Source organism: Melanotaenia boesemani, chromosome 17 (genome assembly GCF_017639745.1).
Source record: "Melanotaenia boesemani isolate fMelBoe1 chromosome 17, fMelBoe1.pri, whole genome shotgun sequence".
Taxonomy (NCBI): domain Eukaryota; kingdom Metazoa; phylum Chordata; class Actinopteri; order Atheriniformes; family Melanotaeniidae; genus Melanotaenia; species Melanotaenia boesemani.
The window spans coordinates 30,631,007-30,652,062 of NC_055698.1; the positions used below are offsets into that span (position 1 = coordinate 30,631,007).

The window sequence follows — 21,056 nt, forward strand, 5'->3', positions numbered from 1 at the left end:
AGAGACATAAACCACTGCTTTGGTGCAACATTAGATTGTGTTTATTTATTTTTCCCCAGAAAAGGTCCATCTCTCACAGTCCTGCATGAACAAGCCCTCATCAGATTGGGGCTTTAACGAAGACAGGAAATACACAAACCATAACTCTTAAATATTGCTATCTAAAAGCTTTCTCCAATGAAGACAGAACCACATGTGCTCCTAAAAGGAAATAACACTCTTTCAGACTCTATACGGAAGTCCAGGTTTCCCTCTGTGGTACATTCGTGTGTTTTCTCACAGACAGGCAGAAAGTAGTTGTAAGTGTAGGCCAAACAAAGCACCGGCAAGTCACGAAAGCAGCAAGATCCATAAAGCTACTCTGAGATGAAAAAGGTTCCCAAGTTTGACCCGATTCAGGTAAAAAGAGATGTTGTCTGGGAACCTTTTTTAAACAGAAGCACAGAGGTGATACAAAGCTAGGAAACAAGTCAGGCTGTGGTTGAGAAGAGCTTAATGGTGTCAGTGTTTGAAGTGTTTGGCTCCAAAATGAGATGCCCACAAGTGACACAGGCTTGTAAAATGATCAGCACAACACAAATTTAAAAAAGAAAATATAAAACAATATATTATGTACAGTTCTTGCATCACAGAATTGATAAAAACACCTTTCACATCATTTAAGTAAAAAAATACTGACTGATAAACGGGACAAAAATGTTTTGGAGCCAAACTCTTCTTCAGTTACATCCAACAGAAAAGGCCCTCTGGTAGCGGATTTATTTTGGTTGTACCACAGACTTTTGTACGCCACTCAAGTAAACTGGGTTACAGCAACAGATGATGACCAAAAAAAAAAAAAAGATAAATATGATAAATTCAGGTAAAGTGCACAAGTGCTCAGTCAAATAAAAAAAAGGGACACAAATACATTCATCAGGTGTTCATTCACAACAACAAAATGTTCAAGTGAGTCACACAGTTAACACATCAGGAACCAAAAGCCCCCGAAAACCAGTCGTTGTGCTGGTCAGTGTCGATAAGGCAGGCGGGCGGGCAGCCGGCTGTCGAAGCTGGTCACATGACACACCAGAAACAAACAGAGGGGAGTTCTGGACAACATGAGCTCCTGCAGCAGCCCAATTTAAAGCAAATGGTCCAAACGTCCAGTTCCAGATCCAGCGTTTGATCCGCTGTTATCACATGAAATGGTCTAAGTTGATTTTGTACACTTTTCTTCTTATTTTTTTTTCTACTGAAAACATTGCAATTTGCCTTTTTTTTAAAAATCCATAGATCACTCAGATGAGTAGTTATCATTAGTTGAAGCCAACAGGTGCACAAACTCACACAAACACCGTTTATATTAAGCATTTAAGTATTTTTCCAAACCTTTTCACTCAAGGGTTTCCTCTGTGGATACTTAAACTAAAGAACTGAATATTGATGTCAATGAAAAGTGATAATTATCTGCATTTATTATTTTACTTTTAAGTTCTTTCTGTTGCTCAGAAAAGTCTCAGCATTTGAGTTTCTTTAACCACATACTTACAAAGAAATGAAAAACATTAAGTTAGAAATAAACACAAAAAGCAGCATGACTTTTTGGCTTTTGCACTTTTTAGATAAAAATCATTTCTAATAAATTGAGACTTGAAAAATATCTTTTTAACTTGTGGATTGGTAAATACTTGTTTGCTTCAGCTCTTTGTGAGCTAAGATAACTCACGTAAACACAGCAAAAAAAAGCTTTTCTCTGAATTTCAGCAGAGCTGCTTCAGGCTTCAGGTCGTCACCAGGACTCCCACATTCATATTCCTGCTGGGTGGACACTTATTCTATCCCCATGTTCATCCTCCTCCTCCGTTGTGCAGAGAAAGCAAAATTCAAATGCAGCCTCGTCCTTTTAAGTAAACTTTCACCAGTGTAGCAGAAACTCTCTGCTTTCTCAAACCATTAACACAACAAACAGCTCATGCAGACTCATGCACTCTGAGAAAAAAAAAAAAGATAATTTTATGGTTTTCTGAATATAAATAGAGGAATCAAAGGAAAGTAAAGCCATAACAGTTGAAAGTCCTCACTCATTCACATGTTATAAACATCATCCTCATCTCAGCAAACATCTGTTTCCACGACAACCTGTCCCTCTCTGCTGTGCTTGGTGACATTTCACCTTATTTATCATTTCAATTTACAATATTTTTTATAAATTTGTACCTTTTCTTTTTTTTCTATTTTTTGCTTAAGTAGCCAAGGCATTTTGAACCAAGGAGTAAACATGAGTCATCATCTTACAAATCTCAGAGGTAGAGCCCTGACCATTTACTCAGAGAGGAGACTGGCAGGTAGATAAAGACAGACAGGAGTAAACCAACGCTGTCTGTGTTTCAGATGAAGTCTGTGAATCACGAAAAAGCAGCAGACAAGAGATGACGAGAGAGAAAAGCTTTGAAGTAAGAGAGGGGATGAATGTAAATGTTTGGGGTTTTCCAAGTTTTTGTCCAATCCTGAGAGCGCCAGCTCTCTCAGACGTAGAGGATGACATTGCTGTCTGTGGGACAGTGAAGGCCATCGGTGGAGGGGTTCAGGGCTCGGCAGGAAGGGGGTTGACCTGCAGCTGGGTGACAGCTCTTCGGGTGAGGCGAGTCGCAGTCGTCCGACGTCAGCTCTGCGATATCGTCTGACTGAGTGTCCGACATTTCCAGGTCGCTGCGGATGCTCTCTGGTTGAGCCAAGGTGACGTCTCTGAGTCCCTCCCTGATTGATGTTCCCGGCGACAGTCCCAGTGCCGAGCCTGACAGAGCCCCGCCCCTTCTAGAGCTGCAGTCCTGAGGCTCCTCCCCTCCAGAAGCAGTTGCCATGGCAGCGGAGCCCGGGTGCGGGGCTAGGTCCTCTTCGCTGGTCAGGCAAAGATGGCTCGGTTTGGTCTCGATGTCCACCTGGATCTCCAGGTTGGTGCACTCCCTGTGGAGACACAAAAATACCACAACTTTAAGCTTTAGTCTCTAAACTCTGCATTTCCCCCTAAAAGCACTGGAAGGAGTGGCAATCCTTTTTGAATACACAAAACAGGCTGTTGTGTGGTTTTGAAGCCCTTCATAGATGTTCTGTTGTGTTTAAGTTTAATTTACTTCTGATGTTGAGAACAACATATCAGTGAATCATCTAAATTTTATTTGTGAACATCTTTTCAAACACAAACCTAAGTGCTTTATAGACCAAAAACAAAAATTAGGACAAACATACCAAGGTGAAAGCACAATGTCAAATTTGAATCAAAAGAGTTAAAAGTATCTAAAATCAAATAAGAAGGGATATTACAATTAGCAGCTCACAGAACCAATGGCTAAAGTAAAAGATCTTCAGTCAATATTTGGTTTAACCCTTTTAGCCCTCTGTCTATTTATCAGGCCTCTGCTTGAAAATGACATGCCAATGATGAAATGAGTATACCTCTGCAACCAAAAGGTCTGCTTGAATACTTTTGGAGTCATAAAAAAAAGATTTGAGACTTGTTAAGATGTCTAAGTATCTGTGTGTATGTTACTGGTGAAGAATAAATATAGATGGCACATAGCACAATTGAGAAAAGTTTCAGGCTTGCCTGATGAAAACAAGCCAAACATTTTCAGGTTAAAGGTGAATATGCGTTTGGAATGATGCAGCCATAGCCATAAATTTCTATTAAATTATAGTACAATACATGCACATTATCTCCACAAAGGGCAGAACAAAATTAGAGAGGTTTTAGTCCTGATGGATCAGGTGAGGTCTCTAAAATAACTATTTTGGCACCATCTTTTCTCAAAGTCTCTCAGCTGGGAGACCTCAGGTTTTAAAAGGTTAAAAACAGAGAGGATGTCTGTGTTCTGACCCCATGAAGGTAGTTTGCTCCAAAGTTGAGAAGCCTAAAAACCAAAGACACTACATCCATTCTAGTTCAGGAAATTCTGGGATGAACAAGTAGGCTAGTGTATTCGGAGCAAAGTGTTCTTGTGTGGTGACAGGGAACAATAAGGTCTTTCAGACGGATTGGAGCTTGGCCATTAGAGGCTTTGTATGTGCTAAGAAGGATTTTGTAACCTGTTCTAAATCCTGCAGGGAGTCACGGTAGAGAAATGTGATATCTCCTGTAGATATCAGTCGGTTCTTTGGCAGCATTGTACTGAATCAACTGAAGGATATTCAGGGAATTACTAGGACACCCAGTTAAGGCAGCATTGCAGCAGTCCATAATAACAACAAAGGCATGAACCAGTTTCTCAGCATCACTTTGGAACAGGGTGCTCCTGATTTTCTTGATGTTACACAGATAAAAAAAGAGGCAGCGCCAGAGGGCTGTTTAATGTGACAGCTAAATGACTAATCCTGGTTCCCATATTAGTGACAACAGCAACTATATAATTAGATAATGATGAAGGATTTTGGAGCCAAAAACAATTACCTGAGGTTTCCCTGAGTTCAGAAGAAAAACATTAAAGGTCATCCAGATCTTTAGCTTGTAACTTCTGTATCTGATTAGTTTAATCGAGTTTTACTGATAAATAAAGCTGTGTGTCATCAGCATAATGTTTTCTGATGATATTGCCCCAAAAATAGCATGTATGGTAAGAACAGAAGTGGTCCAAGTCCAGAACCCTGTGGAACACCGTTCATCCGATTAGATCAAACTTAATTCTGTTATCTCGATTACAGTAAATCCAAACAGGTCTGAGAAAAGAGAAGAGAGGAAAAGAAGAATCTTCTTTCACCTGTCAGGTAAGGTGTAAGAAGAGATGATGGATCCAGCCATTCCTCGAGTGCTGGCGCAGTCACTTCCTGCTCCCAGACTGCCTGTTTCTCTCTGGGTTGATTCTTTAGCAAGCTCCCCTGGTTGAACCTCAAGCCTGCAGCCACAAAAATGCTGTTATCAATCATTGTTACTGTCAGGTGAAAACTGTGATAAAAAAAAAATCTCCACAGATAGAAGTGCTCACTGTTAGATTTAATGAAAAAAAAAATCGTCATCTTGACTCCTCACCTGCTGTATTTGCTGGTGCGAGTCCCAAGCGCGCCACTAGCCAGGGTGTTAAAGTGGGGAGTGTCGCCCAGAGTCCCAGGGGCCACAGAGAGTCCCTCGCTGGGGGAAGTGGTGCTCAGACCGCTGACCGCCCCGTCCAAGCTGCTCTCTCCAAGGCTCGGAGACTTGAGGGCTCGCCATGCATCTGCAACTGCAGAGTCAGAAACAAAATGTTCTCTTTAAAAGTGTGAAACCACTGAATGTTTCCGTTCGGCTGCTTGATCAGCTGCATCCTGTCCCATCACTCAACAAAAAATGGTAGCGGCTTATTTCCTTCACCTGTGATTGGTCCATCGTCCTCATCAAAGTCGATCCGCACGCCACGCCCCTTCCCTCTGCTCACACCACAGCCCCCTCCTCTGCACAGAGAGATGGGCACAACGCCGTACACGTAGGCCAGCATGATGGGAACACCGATGCCTGGAAAACAGAGACATGACAAAAACAGATTTTCAGCAATGGACACGTTTAATAGAAACTCATTTATGTTGTTCCATGGTGGACAGACCAGGAGAAAAAAGAGGCTAATCCCATATCATCTTTCTTACCCACGCTGACGGCTGCAATGACGGGGGCGGTGACAACTGACAGGGCCACGCCCCCTGTGATGGCCAAATTTCTTCTGTGGCGAGATGCCTTCTTCAGCTCGTAGTGAGCATGAATCTGGAGCAGAGACAAGAACCACAAAACATGAAGGTGAATTATAAGACCTGTGTACAGGATTGTGTATGTAAACTTTTCCAGTTACATTTGGTGGCTTCTGTTTGATGATATAAAAAGAGAACAAAGTCGTCAGACCTCCACACATAAGCTTAGCCTCATAAACAGATTCATGCCTCCTTAATCAGCTGAAGGAGTTTCTGGGTGTGGAAACACATCACTGTATTTTATATGCTAACGCTAAATGGTTGTCCCTTATGCACACAAGCTTTCACATTGGCTGAAACCTGACTTTCATGTATAAAACTATTCTTGGCCTAGTTCCTTTATTTCTCTCTATGAACGTGTACAGAAAGCAGACTAAATATGACCTTCACTCTCATTCTGGTCTACAGATGGTGGTCCCGAGAGCAGGAACAAACTTGGGGGAAATAATTTTTTTTTTTTTTTTTTGTACCATATGGTATATGCCATTATGCCAGTATATGCTATTATGTGATATGTGGTATATTATTAACCTATACTTGTGCTGCCCTCTTAATCACTCTGCGGTCCTTTTAAGACGTTACTTATCCCGAACGATTCTGGTTCTGGTTCTCACTTCACACACACACTTGTTTGAGACACCGTAGTAAAAATGGTGGCACAAATATGGCCGCTGCCATGTATGTGGACCCAACGTAAGGTAGATATAAATGGTTCATTCTAAGAAAATAAAACATTTATTTCAGTAAAGTGATTAGATACCAATAGAAACATGGTTTTTGATGATACATTTTTCTGTCATAAACCCCTGATTTGTTACACGCTGCACCTTTAACGTAACCAGCAGATCTTTAACAGGCTTTGCAGAAAGTAATATGCAGAATCGTCCTCCTCCACAAGAGGGTGCTACAGTACCAATATTCACTACAAAGACTAAACTCTATCCTTCTACATGTAGATTCAAAACGCCAGATTTTTTTTTTTTTTTTTTTTTTTTTAAGCTATTTTATAGCTTTAACAATAAAAAGAAAACTACTACAGAAACATGACAGTTGGGATATTGTCACATTTACAAAGACAGCAGAGGAATTTCAATTTATTTGGCTTGAATAAAATGAGATTACAGCTTTTAAAGCTGCAAAAGGCTGCAGTGATCGGTATTAAATGGATTTTAAACCAATTCACCCATAAAAAGATGACAGGCAGGGTTTCATCTTTAGGTCAGAGTGAATGGAAACTTAGAGGAACTGAAAGTAAATCTAGCAATTCTCCAGTTACAAAAACAGCAAAAACCAAAACTTAGAAAAGCCCTGAAGCAATGTTCTGTAGTATTTAGAGTTCCAGATAATCACCAGGGTTGTGAAAGAATGACTGTGCCACTTTAGCTCTGTGGTTTCTGGGCAGGCGGAAGGTAAACGCTGCACAACAGGACCATAAAGATTACAAAGTGTTGCAAAGTTTGCATATAGATTAAAAGAGAAGGCGAATGGGATTTTTTGATGGTATCAGCATACACATAGATCAGATAAACTGCAAAAACTGCTTCCTGTAAAAAGACGGAAATCTCCATAGCAACCACTGAAACATTCTATCATGGCAGCCCCCAATGTAAAATCTCGGACATCAGCAATGTCCCAGTTCAGGTGGCGATTATGTGATGGAGGTGGCCAAAGACCATAACATTTTAAATGCTCCTCCAAATGTGTCCAGTTCCTGATTTGAAAAGGATGCACTGGGTGGATCCTTCATAGCCTAGCATAGATTTATTTAGCTATTGCAGTTGGAACAAATTAAAGATGGAGTTTTGCAGCCAAAAAACACAGAAATCACAGAGCCAAGCTCTTCCCTGGCCCCATGATTGTTATGCTAGCTAAAACTTACTGTTGCTTACTAGTTTAGGCTTATTTAATTGATTAGTGGTCTTACTTTTCATCTTTTTTTATCCTGATGAAAAATGAGACCATGACCAAATAACTTATGCACAAAGATAAAAATGATGACAAAATATTTCAACAGTTTCAAAAACAAATAAAAAGAAAACAAATATATTCATCAGACAAGATCATGTCAGACCTAACCCCCATGAGGCACACACATTGGATCTATCGTCGGGCAGACGATACTCTTACAAAACTAATGCAACAAAAGGTTGATAAACATCTGTATCCTGCACAGACGACATTAATGCAAAGTACAGCATGCTAAAGCTAACGTTATATCATGTGCTACGGGTGCTTCTGCAAGGCTATGAACTTAAAGATGCCACAGTTTTCATGTTAATGTTACTAATTAGAGAAGTAAATAAGCCAATAACATGAGATGGAAGATTTGGAATAAACACAGTTATAATTTAGAAATAGTCTATTCACTAGAAAAATAGCAAACAGATAATACCAGAACAAATGAGAGAGGACCAACAGTGGCAGCTGAATAATGGGTATATTAAAAGAGTAAATAAGAAAAAGATAAAAGTTTTTTTGTGGTTCTGTCATGGCATCATAAGCCTTAATATGAAATCCACCAGCGCTGGCTCCTTTCTACAACCCTGCTCTCTCTGCAGGTGTCTCTCACCTTGCGGCCGACGTAAACCGGGATGCCGATGACCATGGCAGGAACAGCGATGCCGGCAATGAGTGTGATGCCGACCGGAGCGCCAATCAAAGTTCCCAGCTGCCACAGGATCTTCTTCTTCCTGCTCCAAGGCTTCTTCCCCCAGAAGGTGCAGCCAGATGGACTAAAAGGGGAAACACAGAGGGAGGAAGAAGTGTGAAAAATGAAGGGAAAAAAAATCTAACTATGGGAGCTGAGATGATGTGCTGAACGTCAGCATGCGGCTACCTGAGGTAGTGCAGGTCGGAAATCTCCTTCATGCAGAGCCAGCAGAACTCGCAACCGCAGACGGCGCAGGTCATGTGATTGCAGCTCCCATCGTTCATCTTGATGATGTAGGCGCCGCAGCGAGGGCAGGGCTTGATGTCATCAGCTGGGGACAGAAGGAAGTCTGGTTCAGCACTGGTTACATCACAGCTCTCACACAGAAAATATCAGCTTCAACAGTTTTAAAGGAATAATCTGACATTTTGGGAATTTTTTTTATTGTAAAAACATCTAAACTGAAATCACAGTCTGAGTCGGTGCTGTCGGATCTCGTTCTGTTTTAATTTAATCAGTTTAATTCTCAGCTGGAGAAGAATGTAAGGTGAGGATGATTCCTCGGTTCATAAAGTCGCTAAAAAAACAGTTGATTGGAGATAATGCTACGAGAGCAGACTAATACCCTGGACTTATTGTTAAAGACTTCACGGAGATCATTCAGAGACCAGAAAGAAGCTTTCTCTGTCATCTCACCACAAAACTGAGCATCAGAAGTTTGCAAGTAAACATGGAAAATGACCACAGCATTTCAGAAACAAGTAAAACAGACGGTTTTTGTCTTTACCATAATGAGCGAAGTTGTGTTTAAAGGAGAAAATGTGTAGATTTGATTACATTGAGACTTTTTCAGTTGTTAAACACAGAGGTAGACCTGACATGATTTGGGCTTTATACTGTAGGATGCAGCCGGTACCATGGAGAACATTTCATTTGTAGAGGAAATAGTTAAATAGCAGCGCATATTACATCATCTGTAAAGGAAAAAGATTAAACAATGATCCTTAATAATTCCCAAAAAGAAGAAATGTCTGTGTGGACATAAAGAGAACAGCAACCTACAGCAGAATAAAAGGTGCATATTTATTCTTGTGTTAAAGACGACCATGAACTTTTGTGCTAGTCTGAAAATGAAAAATCTGGAAGCAATAAAACAAACAAAAAGTCACAAAAATCTAAGCCAACAGGACTCAAAGCTTTGCATCTATTTACCGCAAATAACACAAACCTATTAAAACACAGAGCTCTCACCATGATGTGCTTCATATTTGCTGGTTTTTTCCTGTTGGCATGAGATCGAACTTCACCAGACTAATGGATCAGAGCACATTATCGTCTAATCCATTTAGATGACAATGTTTGAGCTCAGATCACTGGGAACTGCTATTTTTAAAGGGCTTTTGGCATTTTATCTCTGACACATGTGGCTGATATGTGTGCATGTAGGAGTAGTTGTTGTTTACTTGGCATTCAACTGATGGGATTTATCTCCCACCTCCGGTTCCCCGTTTCACCCTTCCATTCGTTTTGTCCTCGGTTTGTTTTCCATTCCTTCTCGTATCACAACATCTGTCTTTCCCTCTAATGTCATCATCATTTGCTTCTTCTTCTCTCGGTTTGGATGCTGTTGACTAAGCAGAGAGGCTGAGAGCTGGACTTTTTATGAAGCAGTTGAGTTGCTGTCAGTTCTGAGGACATGGCACCGGGAAGCAGACGGGAAGTCAAGATCCAAGGAGGAAAAAAGGCAGCTGGAGGGGATCATTTGATGGATTTTTAATTAAAATGGGATTAAAGACAGTCATTCAGTTAAGGCTGTTTTGCAGCACAAGCTCAGATGACTGTAGAGAACTTTATCTATTATCCATCATAAACACAAGTATGGTAATATGAAAAATACCCTGTTTTCTTTTCTTGCCAGCTCATCCCAGTAAAAATCTGACAGTTTAGGGATACAAATGTGTAAAATCAGTGGGATTATACAGGAAATTTAAATAAAGAATTGTGATTCCTTAAGTCATTTAGATTTTTTTTATTCCTTTCAGATGATAAGAACTGAAGATATTTAATGTTTTGTCTTATCTACTTTATTTTTACACGATTCAACCCTACACCATCACAGAGCCGGCTTTTGGACTTGTTGCTGCCAACAGTCTGGATGATCCTTTGCTCCATTTCTTCCAACAAAGATCTGGAATATTGACTGGTCTGAACACAGTCCAGGTTCCCACTATATGATGGTCCATCCCAGATGCCTCCGAGTCCAGAGAAGTCGATGCCGCCTCTGGACCAGGTTAACAGAGGTGGTGTTAACCTCAGTAAAGGCTGAAGTGACATTTGTAAATGTAGCTCTGTAGTGTAGAGCTTGATGAAGGTTTCCTACAGTATATTCATGGTTGTCCAGCTTAGACATTCTCCTTTGTCTTTCTTTTTTTTTCTTTTAAAGTTTGTTTTTAATGCACTTGTTATTGCTTCCTGCACCCAGTGTAATGCTTTTAATGTTTTTTGTAAAGCACTTTGAATTGTCTTGTACATGAAATGTGCTATACAGATAAACTTGCCTTGTCCTTCACTCTGAATTTACAGTTTACTAGAACGGTTTAATGATATTCTGCATTGCACTGATGAAATTCTGATCGCCATATTTAGCGGTTTTGTACTAGAGCTGTTCTGCATTAACCGATAGATGAAGGAGTTTTCTTATTCACTGTGTCTCGTCTTCTTCTGTGATTCTTGATGCAGCATGGAACACGTTATTTAAAAGGTCTGATTCGTTTGAGAAGTGCAGCATCAACAAAACTTCCGTCCAAAGAATGCAGCCCCCACACAACTGAACAGAGTCCCAATCGGATGGAGTCTAGTGGACTATCCTGGTGTGAATGCACCTTAAAACATGCAGGGCAGTGAGCCCTGAGGACTTAAATTGAGAAACACTGATTTAAAGAATATTTTAAAGACATACTACTGAACTTTGGTAGATTTTTACTCTTTGGTGCCCCCTAGTGATGGCTAATTCAGCATCCGCCTTGCCTCCTGCCTCTTCTCTAAGATCCCTTCAGCCAGTAAAAGTCAGTCTGATGTTGACTCTTGTCTCATCTCATGCTCTATTACTTTCTCTCTTTTATTTCACCACTTCCTCTGATAATGCCCGATAAGGTTTTTTTTTTTTGTTTTTGCTGAATCATCCACGGTGTATTTTCAAAATAACCAATGTATTGATATGGAACGTGGGTTCTCCAGACCCAAGCCCACCTCTGTAACCACTAGGCTACCACCCCCACAATTTAAAAATCAATAATTTTTTTTTTAAACTATTTAAAAAACAAACAGTGGGTTAGCCTCTAGGCTACCAGTCCCCATAAAACCACATTGTGCTCTTTTAAGATCATCACCTAAAGTTTTGTGACATTTTAAAGTCTTGACAGGATGCAGGATGAAACTTATAGTGAGGAGAGACAGGGATATAAATAGCGCCTCATGCTTGACGGAAGGCTGCACACTTCCCCCAGCGGTGGGAACGCCGAGCAGCTGCTGCATCAGACGCCTGACGGGTTCGACTCTGACAGACGCTGCAGCAGGACGTGTGAAGAAGTCTGACAGACAAGAGACTCTGAGAGGCGTGAAAATACTTTCAGACCGGAAATGCTGGCGGTGAAGCTTTTATGTTTTTGTCTGCACCAAACACACAAATGTGCAGATGTGTGAACTTAGTGACAGATGGTTTTCTTTTCTTCCCCAGTCAGGCTGAGGCGCCTCATTTTCAGGTCCTCACCTGGCCCCTGCTCCTGGGTGTAGCTGGGCGAGTGGTTGCTGTGGGTGTGCAGGGACTGGGCCCTCTGCTGGCGGGCCGAGTCGCAGGTCTGGTTGGGGTGCCATGCCTGTTTACAGTGGTAGCAGAACTCAGCGCCGCAGCCGTCTCTGCGACAAACCAGCCTGGGACAGCTGGCACAGCCCGAGGCGATGACAGCAAACCTGAGAGGAAAACACGGAGGAAGCAGAAATAAATGAGTCACAAAAATATTTTCCAAGCTTTAAGCTGCTGATTGGCAGTCATGTGTTGTGGCAACATAGAGACACCTGAGCAAACCAAATGGATCACCGGTGACTCTCATCCTGAGGATTAATATACCCCAACACCACCCACATCGTTTACTCAACCAAGCTGATTCTACACCGAAGCAGCACAAAAACGATGATCTTCCACCTTTGTTCTGCGACATTAATCCTCAGGATGCAGATATTTGATGGAATGGAGGACATGTTAAAACAGCATCATGGCAACATGAATCACAACAAGAATTTCTAGTGTTTTTGTCTTGTTAACGGTGCTCCAAGATTTAAATGTAACATGGACAACACCATTTGTCTTGCAACAAATCACAAAGCTGAGACTTGAATTTAAAATGAACTGAAACTGAACTCAAGCTCTTCAGTTATGGTGACATTGTGTAGCCTAAAACCCCCTATAGACTGAGAGGAGGGGATCAATTATAGGATCAATATACTAACAACAGAGAGAGAAGGAGGAGAAAGAGACAAGATGAGGTCAGTCAATGTGGATTTACAGAGTAAAACCGGGACAGAGAGGCAGCGATGTACTGATGTGATCACTCAAAGGTCTTCAGTACTTATAGGTAGTTCACATTTCAAAGTCAAAGTGTTTCCCTGGATAAAAAAAAAATCTAAATATAGAACAGTCACAAAAAATGTTGTGAAAAGTTTCCATCTGGTTCCAAAATACTGCAGCGAGGGTTCGTATGAGAATTATCAGCAGAGATCATATTTCTCCAGTTTCATCTTCTCTTCATCGGCTCCGTGTTAAATTCAGAATAGAATTTAAAATTATGCTCCTCACATTTCAAGCTCTCAGTGATCAAGCTCCATTGGATCCTAAAGATCTCTAGCTCCCACACAGACATGGTTCCTTTTTCGGTTCTGGAGTCCCAGAACCTCTTCTGAGGATCTGAGGGCAGACTTTACGCCGTGAAAGTAAAACAAACATCTGGGAGATTTGGTTCTGAAAGTTGATGGTTAAGTAGTAAGACTCCATTATATCCTCAAAATGTTTCTCAAAATAAACTATTTATTGAGATGACTGAGTGAATTTCAGAAGACGGGAACACGAGCTTTTATAAACCGCCTACCAAAATTAAAACCGGTTGCCAGGCAACATAAGAACACAGTGACTTTCAGGTTTTACTCTCAACTCTGAATTCCAGTGTTTGACTGACCTAAATTAGCCAATCTGAACTTTATCTTCATTAGTCAGCCTAATGTCTTCAGTACTCGCTCGACTTCTTCTTCAGTGGTGTCTGTTAGGAATGTAAGATACAGCAAAATGTTCTAAAAGTAGAACGAGAGGCAGAACCTTCAGTTGTCAGACCATCTATGTGGAACCACAGCTGCAGGCCAACGTGCAACCGATTTCCAACAGAAACCTCATATTTTACAACATATTTACTATTTACTCATCACCAAAAACCTTCTTTAGTTTCTTTATCCAGATTGTTCCATAAACTGACTCAATACACAGAAAAATCTCTCCAACACTTTTGTTCTAAATCTTGATTTTATAAATATCTCACATTCCTTTAAATTATAATAACTACAGTCTTTTTGCTAACATTTTTTATAAACTCCTGTGAGCTTTACATGTTCTAGTACACTAGGTTCAGACAGATGGGCGCCCTTCCTGGTTCTGGTGGAGGTTTTTTCCTTCCTGTTTGATTTCATGGGAACTTTAAAAAACTGGAACCGGTTGCTAGAACAAGAAGGTTAAAGAAGGAAATTAACAAGAGGGGAAAAGACAGAGACGTAGCTGAGTGTCAATCACCGGAGCGATCACAAAGGAGGTTGTCGTGAACGGCTGTCACAAAGCTAAGTGGGTGAAAACAAAGCGTGAGAGAAGAAGAAAAGCAGGCAAGCAGGAAACAAAGCTGCTGCCACTTTTCTGCATCTTCCTTGTGTTTTTATGTCATTCCATTGAAAGGAAAGAGGGTGGATCAAGAAAAAACTTGACAAACTTATAGAACTGTTTTGGCACTCCTCCAGCAGGTTAATCATTAACACCTCCTCAAATGTGCCTGTTCTCAAGATGTGTGAGAAAATAGCAGAACAGTCAAGCCTGAGGCAACACAACCGAGTTTTGCTTTACAACATCGCATCGCACGCCAGCGGGACATCAACACACACGCAACATGGCTGAGACAAACTCAGGGGGATTCATCAGAGGAAGGAATCAACAAGACTTTTACTGTCTGAGAGATCTCAGAGAAGAGCCAGGATGAAGAAGGATGCTGAATTAGCTTTCGTTAGCTAACCAAGTCTGAAAATATACCAAAATTCAGTAGTGTGACTTTAAAGTTGTTTTACAATAATTAACTTTATTTCCTCAGTGGAGAAAATGGCCCTCATCCTACGTCTTAAAAAAGAAATATTAGCTTAAAAAGGGACGATGACAGTTATGCAGATTTGTCTTCTTTTATGTGCATGAACACTGTAAAATATATTTTGGGAAAAGTAAACTCCAGATCTCATTTGCTCTGTTTGTCTAATATTTAATAAACATAGAAAATAAATTAAATACTCTGCACTGTATTTAAACATCAAATCAACTGTCCTGCTCACGTCATACATCAACCACTGTTGTTCATGAGGTTTATAGAAACACAGCGTGTCCAGCAACTAAAGCAGACACCGATTTCAACAAACCATCAAATCTAAAGTCTGGAAATCTGGATTTTATAAGAAGGAGGGAAGATTGGACGATAACATTAGCCCGCCGAGAGTTTAAGATGAATCAGTGGACAAGTCTTTCCAACCACAACCTGGACATAATTCATTGAGGTCAAAGGTAATAACAACATCTACTGTTAGATTTATTACTACACATTTGTCAGCCGAACCTCATGTGAATGTGAATCAATCTGTCAGAAATGAAGAAGAATCCACTGCATTTTATGATATGAAGCACCAAAAAAAGGTATTACCTGGTCTTTTATCAATATGTCTATGTGGATGTAGTTAACCATGCCACATTTACAGAAAGGGAATTTGAACTTTATCTGACTGCTTCAGTTTGAATCATCTTATGAGTTCCACACCCCTACTAGACAGTACAGAAGGTAAGTTTATGAGTCAGTCTTAGATTAAAACCAGGATGTGGTTTTTGTCTGCACTTGTCCATTCATACAGCAGCGTACAGAGAAGCTGTGATGGGGAAGTTCCAGGTTTGCACCAACAAAACTTAAATAAAACATTTTGCATCACGCCGGTTTCATGTTTACAGTTCAGTTGTTCAGGGTGGTGCAACCTGGGTGACGTGGGGGGCTCTGCACAATCTTAACTCTACAATGTTCTCTGGATCAATGCTTCTCAAACAGGGGTACTTTTTTATTTTTTAAAGGATAGGTTATTAAATGTAAACATCTTGATAATGTACTTGTACTTCTTTGCTCTAAAACAAATGGTGAATTTAGGACTTTCTTGATATCATGCTGGTTTTTACTGGTCCAACTCTTTTGAGATCAGATTGTATACAATCAACTAAAATGTAAATTGACACCCCTGGTTTATGGGGTACTTGGCTGAAAAATTATTCCACAGGGGGACTAATGCTGTAGATGAAGGCAGGTGGACGTCCAACAGCAACATCAGACTTTAAAGCTTCTTATTCCTTCGTATCACAGCGAGGGATCATTCATGACAGCAGAGCAAGAAGAATAAAGAGTTTTAAACCTGAGAAACAGATAAACACACAACCAGATTCCTCCAAAGCCGTGTTCACTTCACACTGTTAATAAGGCATTTACACACCTGCACACACAGGTTTTCACCCACTGTGAATATGTTGATGCGTATTAAAACACATCTGATGAATAAGTGTGAATGTGTTAGTTTCAACAAAGATTCAGGTAAAAATGAAACAACAGCACATCAGCTACAGTTTCAGATTCAGACTGTCAGTTTAATACCAACAAAACCGAAAACGAGTGAGGATAAATTATCATTTAGCACATAATTAGCTGTAAGCTAATGTAGTCAGGCAGAGGATGATATCTGTCCTGTACTTGTTTTTTTTAGCTGTTTCAGGCATGAAATTTGTGACATTACTGACTTAATCAGTCTGTGAACAAAATATCAGATTGTATACAACAGGGTTTTGAAAAAAGTATTTACCATAAATCAACATGAATGTTGTTTTTAATTAAAAAAAAACTTTGTAAGGCAGTTTATTTGCACAAAAAGTGCTTTATAAAGTTTTGACAGATTTTTTTTTTATTGATTTTGATCAAATATGACACATAAGGCATTATAGGTTTGAATGTGCTTGTGCAAAGTTAAATAAAGTTAGCGGATTTCAATATGAAATTGTATCTTATGAGCAAGACTTTGCTTTCATTAGACAAGATGAGACAAGATGTGACATCTCTGTAAACAGTTGGAAGTTCCTTCTGGCACCAAACACACAGCACATCTGCCAAAACCTTCCAGCCTGTGAAGGTCATACAACGCTTAAATAAGTGCATACACTTTCATTTCACATTAAACCAGGCAATTAAAAACAACACGGGGGTTTTCTCCTGTAACATCAGAGATCAGGTTCACAGCCTTTGAAACAGAAACAAGATAGCAGAGAGCTCAAAGTTAAAAATCAACCCAGACCAGCATCTGCCATCAAGTTCACCTTCTTAGCAGTCATGCTGTGTTATTATTGTTCAACATGAAAGCACTAAAGCAAAACCAAAAGGATAAGTGTTTGTAATGAACCAAGAACGTGTGCAAAATTTCATGGTGGTCCAAACAAATGTTTTACTAAGAAAAATCCCAGTAAACGCCAGGATTAAGTTACCTAAACCATTTAGATTCTTTCTTTCATCATGAAACCATCTGATTGTAACTGTGATATTATTATTGAGTAAACACTGAGTCATAGCAGATGGAAAATTCAAATTTTTTTTACAGGATGGGACAGAAAAATAACAAAAACAAAAAGAGGGTTAAATTGTCTAAGATCTTGAGCTGAGATATAAATGTAAAATACCGCATACCAGAGGTGAGGAAGATGAGGCTGAGGCAGAGGAGTTTTATGTGTGCCAACATGCTGTGTTTTGAGACGAGGCATGTACAGACAGTCCTGTCAGCGCTCGTTTCCACCAGGAGCCACCTGGGAGCCCTGCTGAGCCCGTAAACGCAACGCTGCACACAGATGTGCACCAACAGCAGGCTGTTTATCTCCAGGACGTTTGACTAACACGAGAAACACAGACGTGCATCGGTCCCCACGACGACTCACACAAGGAGTCCAGAAAGTATGTATCGATCTGTGTAATTAAGTCCCAACTCCAGTTGCCCTGGCAACGCTCCCTCTGTGCAGCATCGATAGTCACCTTGGCAACAAACAGCCAGAGCAGACAGCAGCGGGTCAGTCTTTGTTCTCACTGGATCCTCGCGTCTGATAGTCGCAGGCTGAAACCTCATTGGTGGGCTGAGTGAAGCAGGTCAGAGGTGAAGCGCGCTCTCATGACCATTAAACAGATTATATACATAGAGACAGAAGACATTCGTGTCTTTGTTTCTGATGCAAAATCCATATTAGGAGGTGACACACACTAAACCTTCTCTGAAGTTACTGATATCATCAGACTTTGAGGTTTTAGAGGCTCAAAAACTATTTACATGATTATGTTCAGGTATTTGCTTCTGCTACCTTCATCATGCATTCGCTGCAAACACGACACCTCCTAACAATCAGCTCCTAATCTGAACATCTCGTATTTAAAGTCAGCTCATTTCCGACCAGCTGCTGGAGTCAGAGCTGGTTTAACTCACAGCTATGCACAAAACCGGCGATTTAAAAGCCCCACGGGGAAATTACTGACCAAGTTTCTGGTTATTTGGTTATTGTTAACTGTGGAGTTGCATCATTAATAAAATTTCTGCTACTAGTTAGGCTTGGCTTAGCTTGTTTGTAAACATAATTGCTGATCATGAATCTGTCGTTCTCTTATTAGCCTGCAGATCTTCAGACCGTTAAACATATAACAGACTATGTAATGATGTAGAGGAGTCAGCACAATCACAAATAGATGTTTCTAACTTTATTGTCAAAGCGCACAAGAAACTGCGAGGAGCTGTTTGTATTTGGTAAAACAAATGTACTCAGAGTTAGTTTTTCTGCAAATAACATAGTATTACATTTCTTTCTAAAGTTTCCTCGGCAGTGGAAGCAGCTCCCTGTTCACCCTGTCTGCCTTTCAGACCAGTATTCAAACTTTCCTTTTCAATTAATCTTATATTATTATATTACCTTGACATGTCTCGACTGGCGCCTGCAGTTCACCTCTGAGGAAGACTGCAGACGCCAGTCGAAACACGCCGAGGTAAAACAAAAATCTTCCACTTTAACTTTGTCTGAAAGAAGAAACTGTTGATTTATTTGGTTTTCCTTTCTGTTAAAAGGGACTTTTTCCCTCCACTCTCACCCCATGCATGCTCTGGATGTTCAGTACATTTCCTAAATGTAATAGAAACCATGGATTTTTACAGGTTTCGGGGAAAAGAGGGCTTAACACCGACCGCTTGTCATCAATGATTTTTACCTGTAATAAGAATATTGTGTAAAGTGACAAAACATTCTTTAATATATGTAATTGTAGGTTGTGTTTTTCTGTTTAGGGATACTTTTCTTTCTATTTGTCACTTTAGTTTTAATGTTATTTCTGATTCACTGTTTTAATGTTAGAATTTAACTCAACAGGGAAACACTGTTCAGCCTTTACTGCCATCCTTAGCAAATTTACTGAAGCTGTGATTGGTGGGGAGCTTCTGTCCAGAGCTACCTCGGTGATGAGCATCAACCTTCATCTTACGCCTAAGTAAGAGGAAATAACTGTCAGGGAGTCATTATGTCTGACTGAATGGAACGTACGCTGGACCCTCCTTGACTTCAAAACCACCTGATTTCATTAATCCTGCAGGATGTCTCACCTCAGCTCCGGTTTCCAGTGAGAATGTGAAAACAGTCCACTGGACTCAAACTTTGCATACACATAACGCCAGTTAGTGAACATGAGCAGCAAACTAACTTCAACTGTAAACAAAACTTCTTTTTCCCCCTTCTCCTAGCATAATATCACAAAATCGATCCAGTTGCTGCACTATTTACTCATATGCATGTTGGTTAACTCACAACTAAACCAGGTCACATTTACATAACTTTCCCACATGCACAATGAGTCCTTTCTCAGATCTAAAGTCTGCATTCACACTCACACTGAAGAAGTTCACACCTGTTTCACCGTTTCTCTGCTGTCTGCAGCTCCGGATGTTTGTGGTGAATAACAATCAGGACTTAGTCAACCTGGCTGAATTAAAGAGGGGCTGAGTCACTGCTGGCGTCAGATGGAGGATTGTCCTGCTACATATTCAGGTCAGCAGCACCCTCACCGTCTATGATGCCACTTACACACAAACACTTTGGTTTTCTTTTACCAGGAATCTGAACCAACTTGCATCTCTTCTCCACCTTATTTCTACTAATGTTCTTTAGAAGATTAAAGGACATAAACTAGTTTGGTTTTCTATGTTGGTGGGCTAAATGTCCTCACATAACACTCACGCCGTCTGGAACAGAGATGACGGACTGACTGCAGACTGACTTGTTTTTAATTAAGGTTAAAATCAAACCAGAATGTTTTGTGCAAGGGGAGGAAAATTAACTCGCTCTACCTGTGCTTATTTTTACAGTATTGATAAAAATTTTTTCCAGGTGTATCAAAGTACTCTCCATAGCCTGCTCCATGCAGCCCACAGAAGCGTTGCTCTCTTTGTCTGATCCGCAGACTCCTCATCGTCATGGCAACTAGCACTTTTATTACATAATTATCTAATCACTCAATTATTTTTAATGATATGCATGATCTTCTTTATTCACCTTGCCAAGTAACGGATCATGGAGCGACCTGTGTGGGTCCCTGCTTTAGTCAGTGTCAGTGTCTTTCCTCTACAACTGATCCTAGCTTCGGGGATCACATTTCAACCAGGTTCTTGTAACTGCCTTTTAGTATGAGAGTATCAGAAGTTTGAAGAGATAAACATCTTCAATTTGAGATATGGCATCAGCTATCAATCCCAGGAACATTACTTTAGGATCCTTGGCGATTTTGAGATCAAGTCCTCAAAAGTCTCAAAACTTTGCCTTTAAATGGTTGCAGTTTTGTACATGACCAGAAAACACGTGAGTGATTGGCATTCATGTTTCCACGTTGTGCTTATTGGGTCATTGGGAGCTGACTTGCTTCATGGAGGCAACCAGCTTTGTCGTGATTGTGTGGTTAATAATATAATTAATTTAAATTGTGCATTAGTGTGTTTATAATGGTTGCCTTGCTTATTTTGTGTTTGTTTATAGCATTGTTTTTACATGTCCTCGGAAAAGACGTGTTTAATTGTCATTTAAAGTCCAATTTGTACTGTTCTCTTAAAATGACTCCACTGCATGTTTGCACCTAAATGTACAATAATTTGCAGACTATAGAACCGAATGACGATGTGAGATCATGTTATTAAGAACGCTGCTACATAAAACACCAGACTCCAACATCAGGTGTTTCAGACCAAACCGGGCCACAGGGACCTCGAGTTTGCGGGAAAACACTGAAAATGAGGCGTTTTCATTGAAGAAGAACAAGTTTATTTTAGCACATCCAGGATGTCTTCG

The 21,056-nt window shown here is 40.3% G+C and overlaps 1 protein-coding gene across 2 annotated transcripts in view; it reads right to left on the reverse strand.

Moving 5' to 3' along the window:
- Positions 1 to 1,422: 1,422 nt before the first annotated feature.
- Positions 1,423 to 21,056, reverse strand: part of rnf19b (ring finger protein 19B) — a 48,806-nt gene continuing 29,172 nt past the window's right edge. For both annotated transcript variants that reach the window (XM_042011656.1, XM_042011657.1), the window contains 8 exons: positions 12,108 to 12,307; positions 8,525 to 8,669; positions 8,258 to 8,420; positions 5,590 to 5,704; positions 5,321 to 5,461; positions 5,003 to 5,192; positions 4,734 to 4,868; positions 1,423 to 2,946 (listed from right to left, as the gene is read on the reverse strand). In XM_042011656.1, the coding sequence (XP_041867590.1) occupies positions 2,508 to 2,946; positions 4,734 to 4,868; positions 5,003 to 5,192; positions 5,321 to 5,461; positions 5,590 to 5,704; positions 8,258 to 8,420; positions 8,525 to 8,669; positions 12,108 to 12,307 (1,528 nt within the window). In that variant the 3' untranslated portion in view covers positions 1,423 to 2,507. The remainder of the gene's footprint in view (positions 2,947 to 4,733; positions 4,869 to 5,002; positions 5,193 to 5,320; positions 5,462 to 5,589; positions 5,705 to 8,257; positions 8,421 to 8,524; positions 8,670 to 12,107; positions 12,308 to 21,056) is intronic.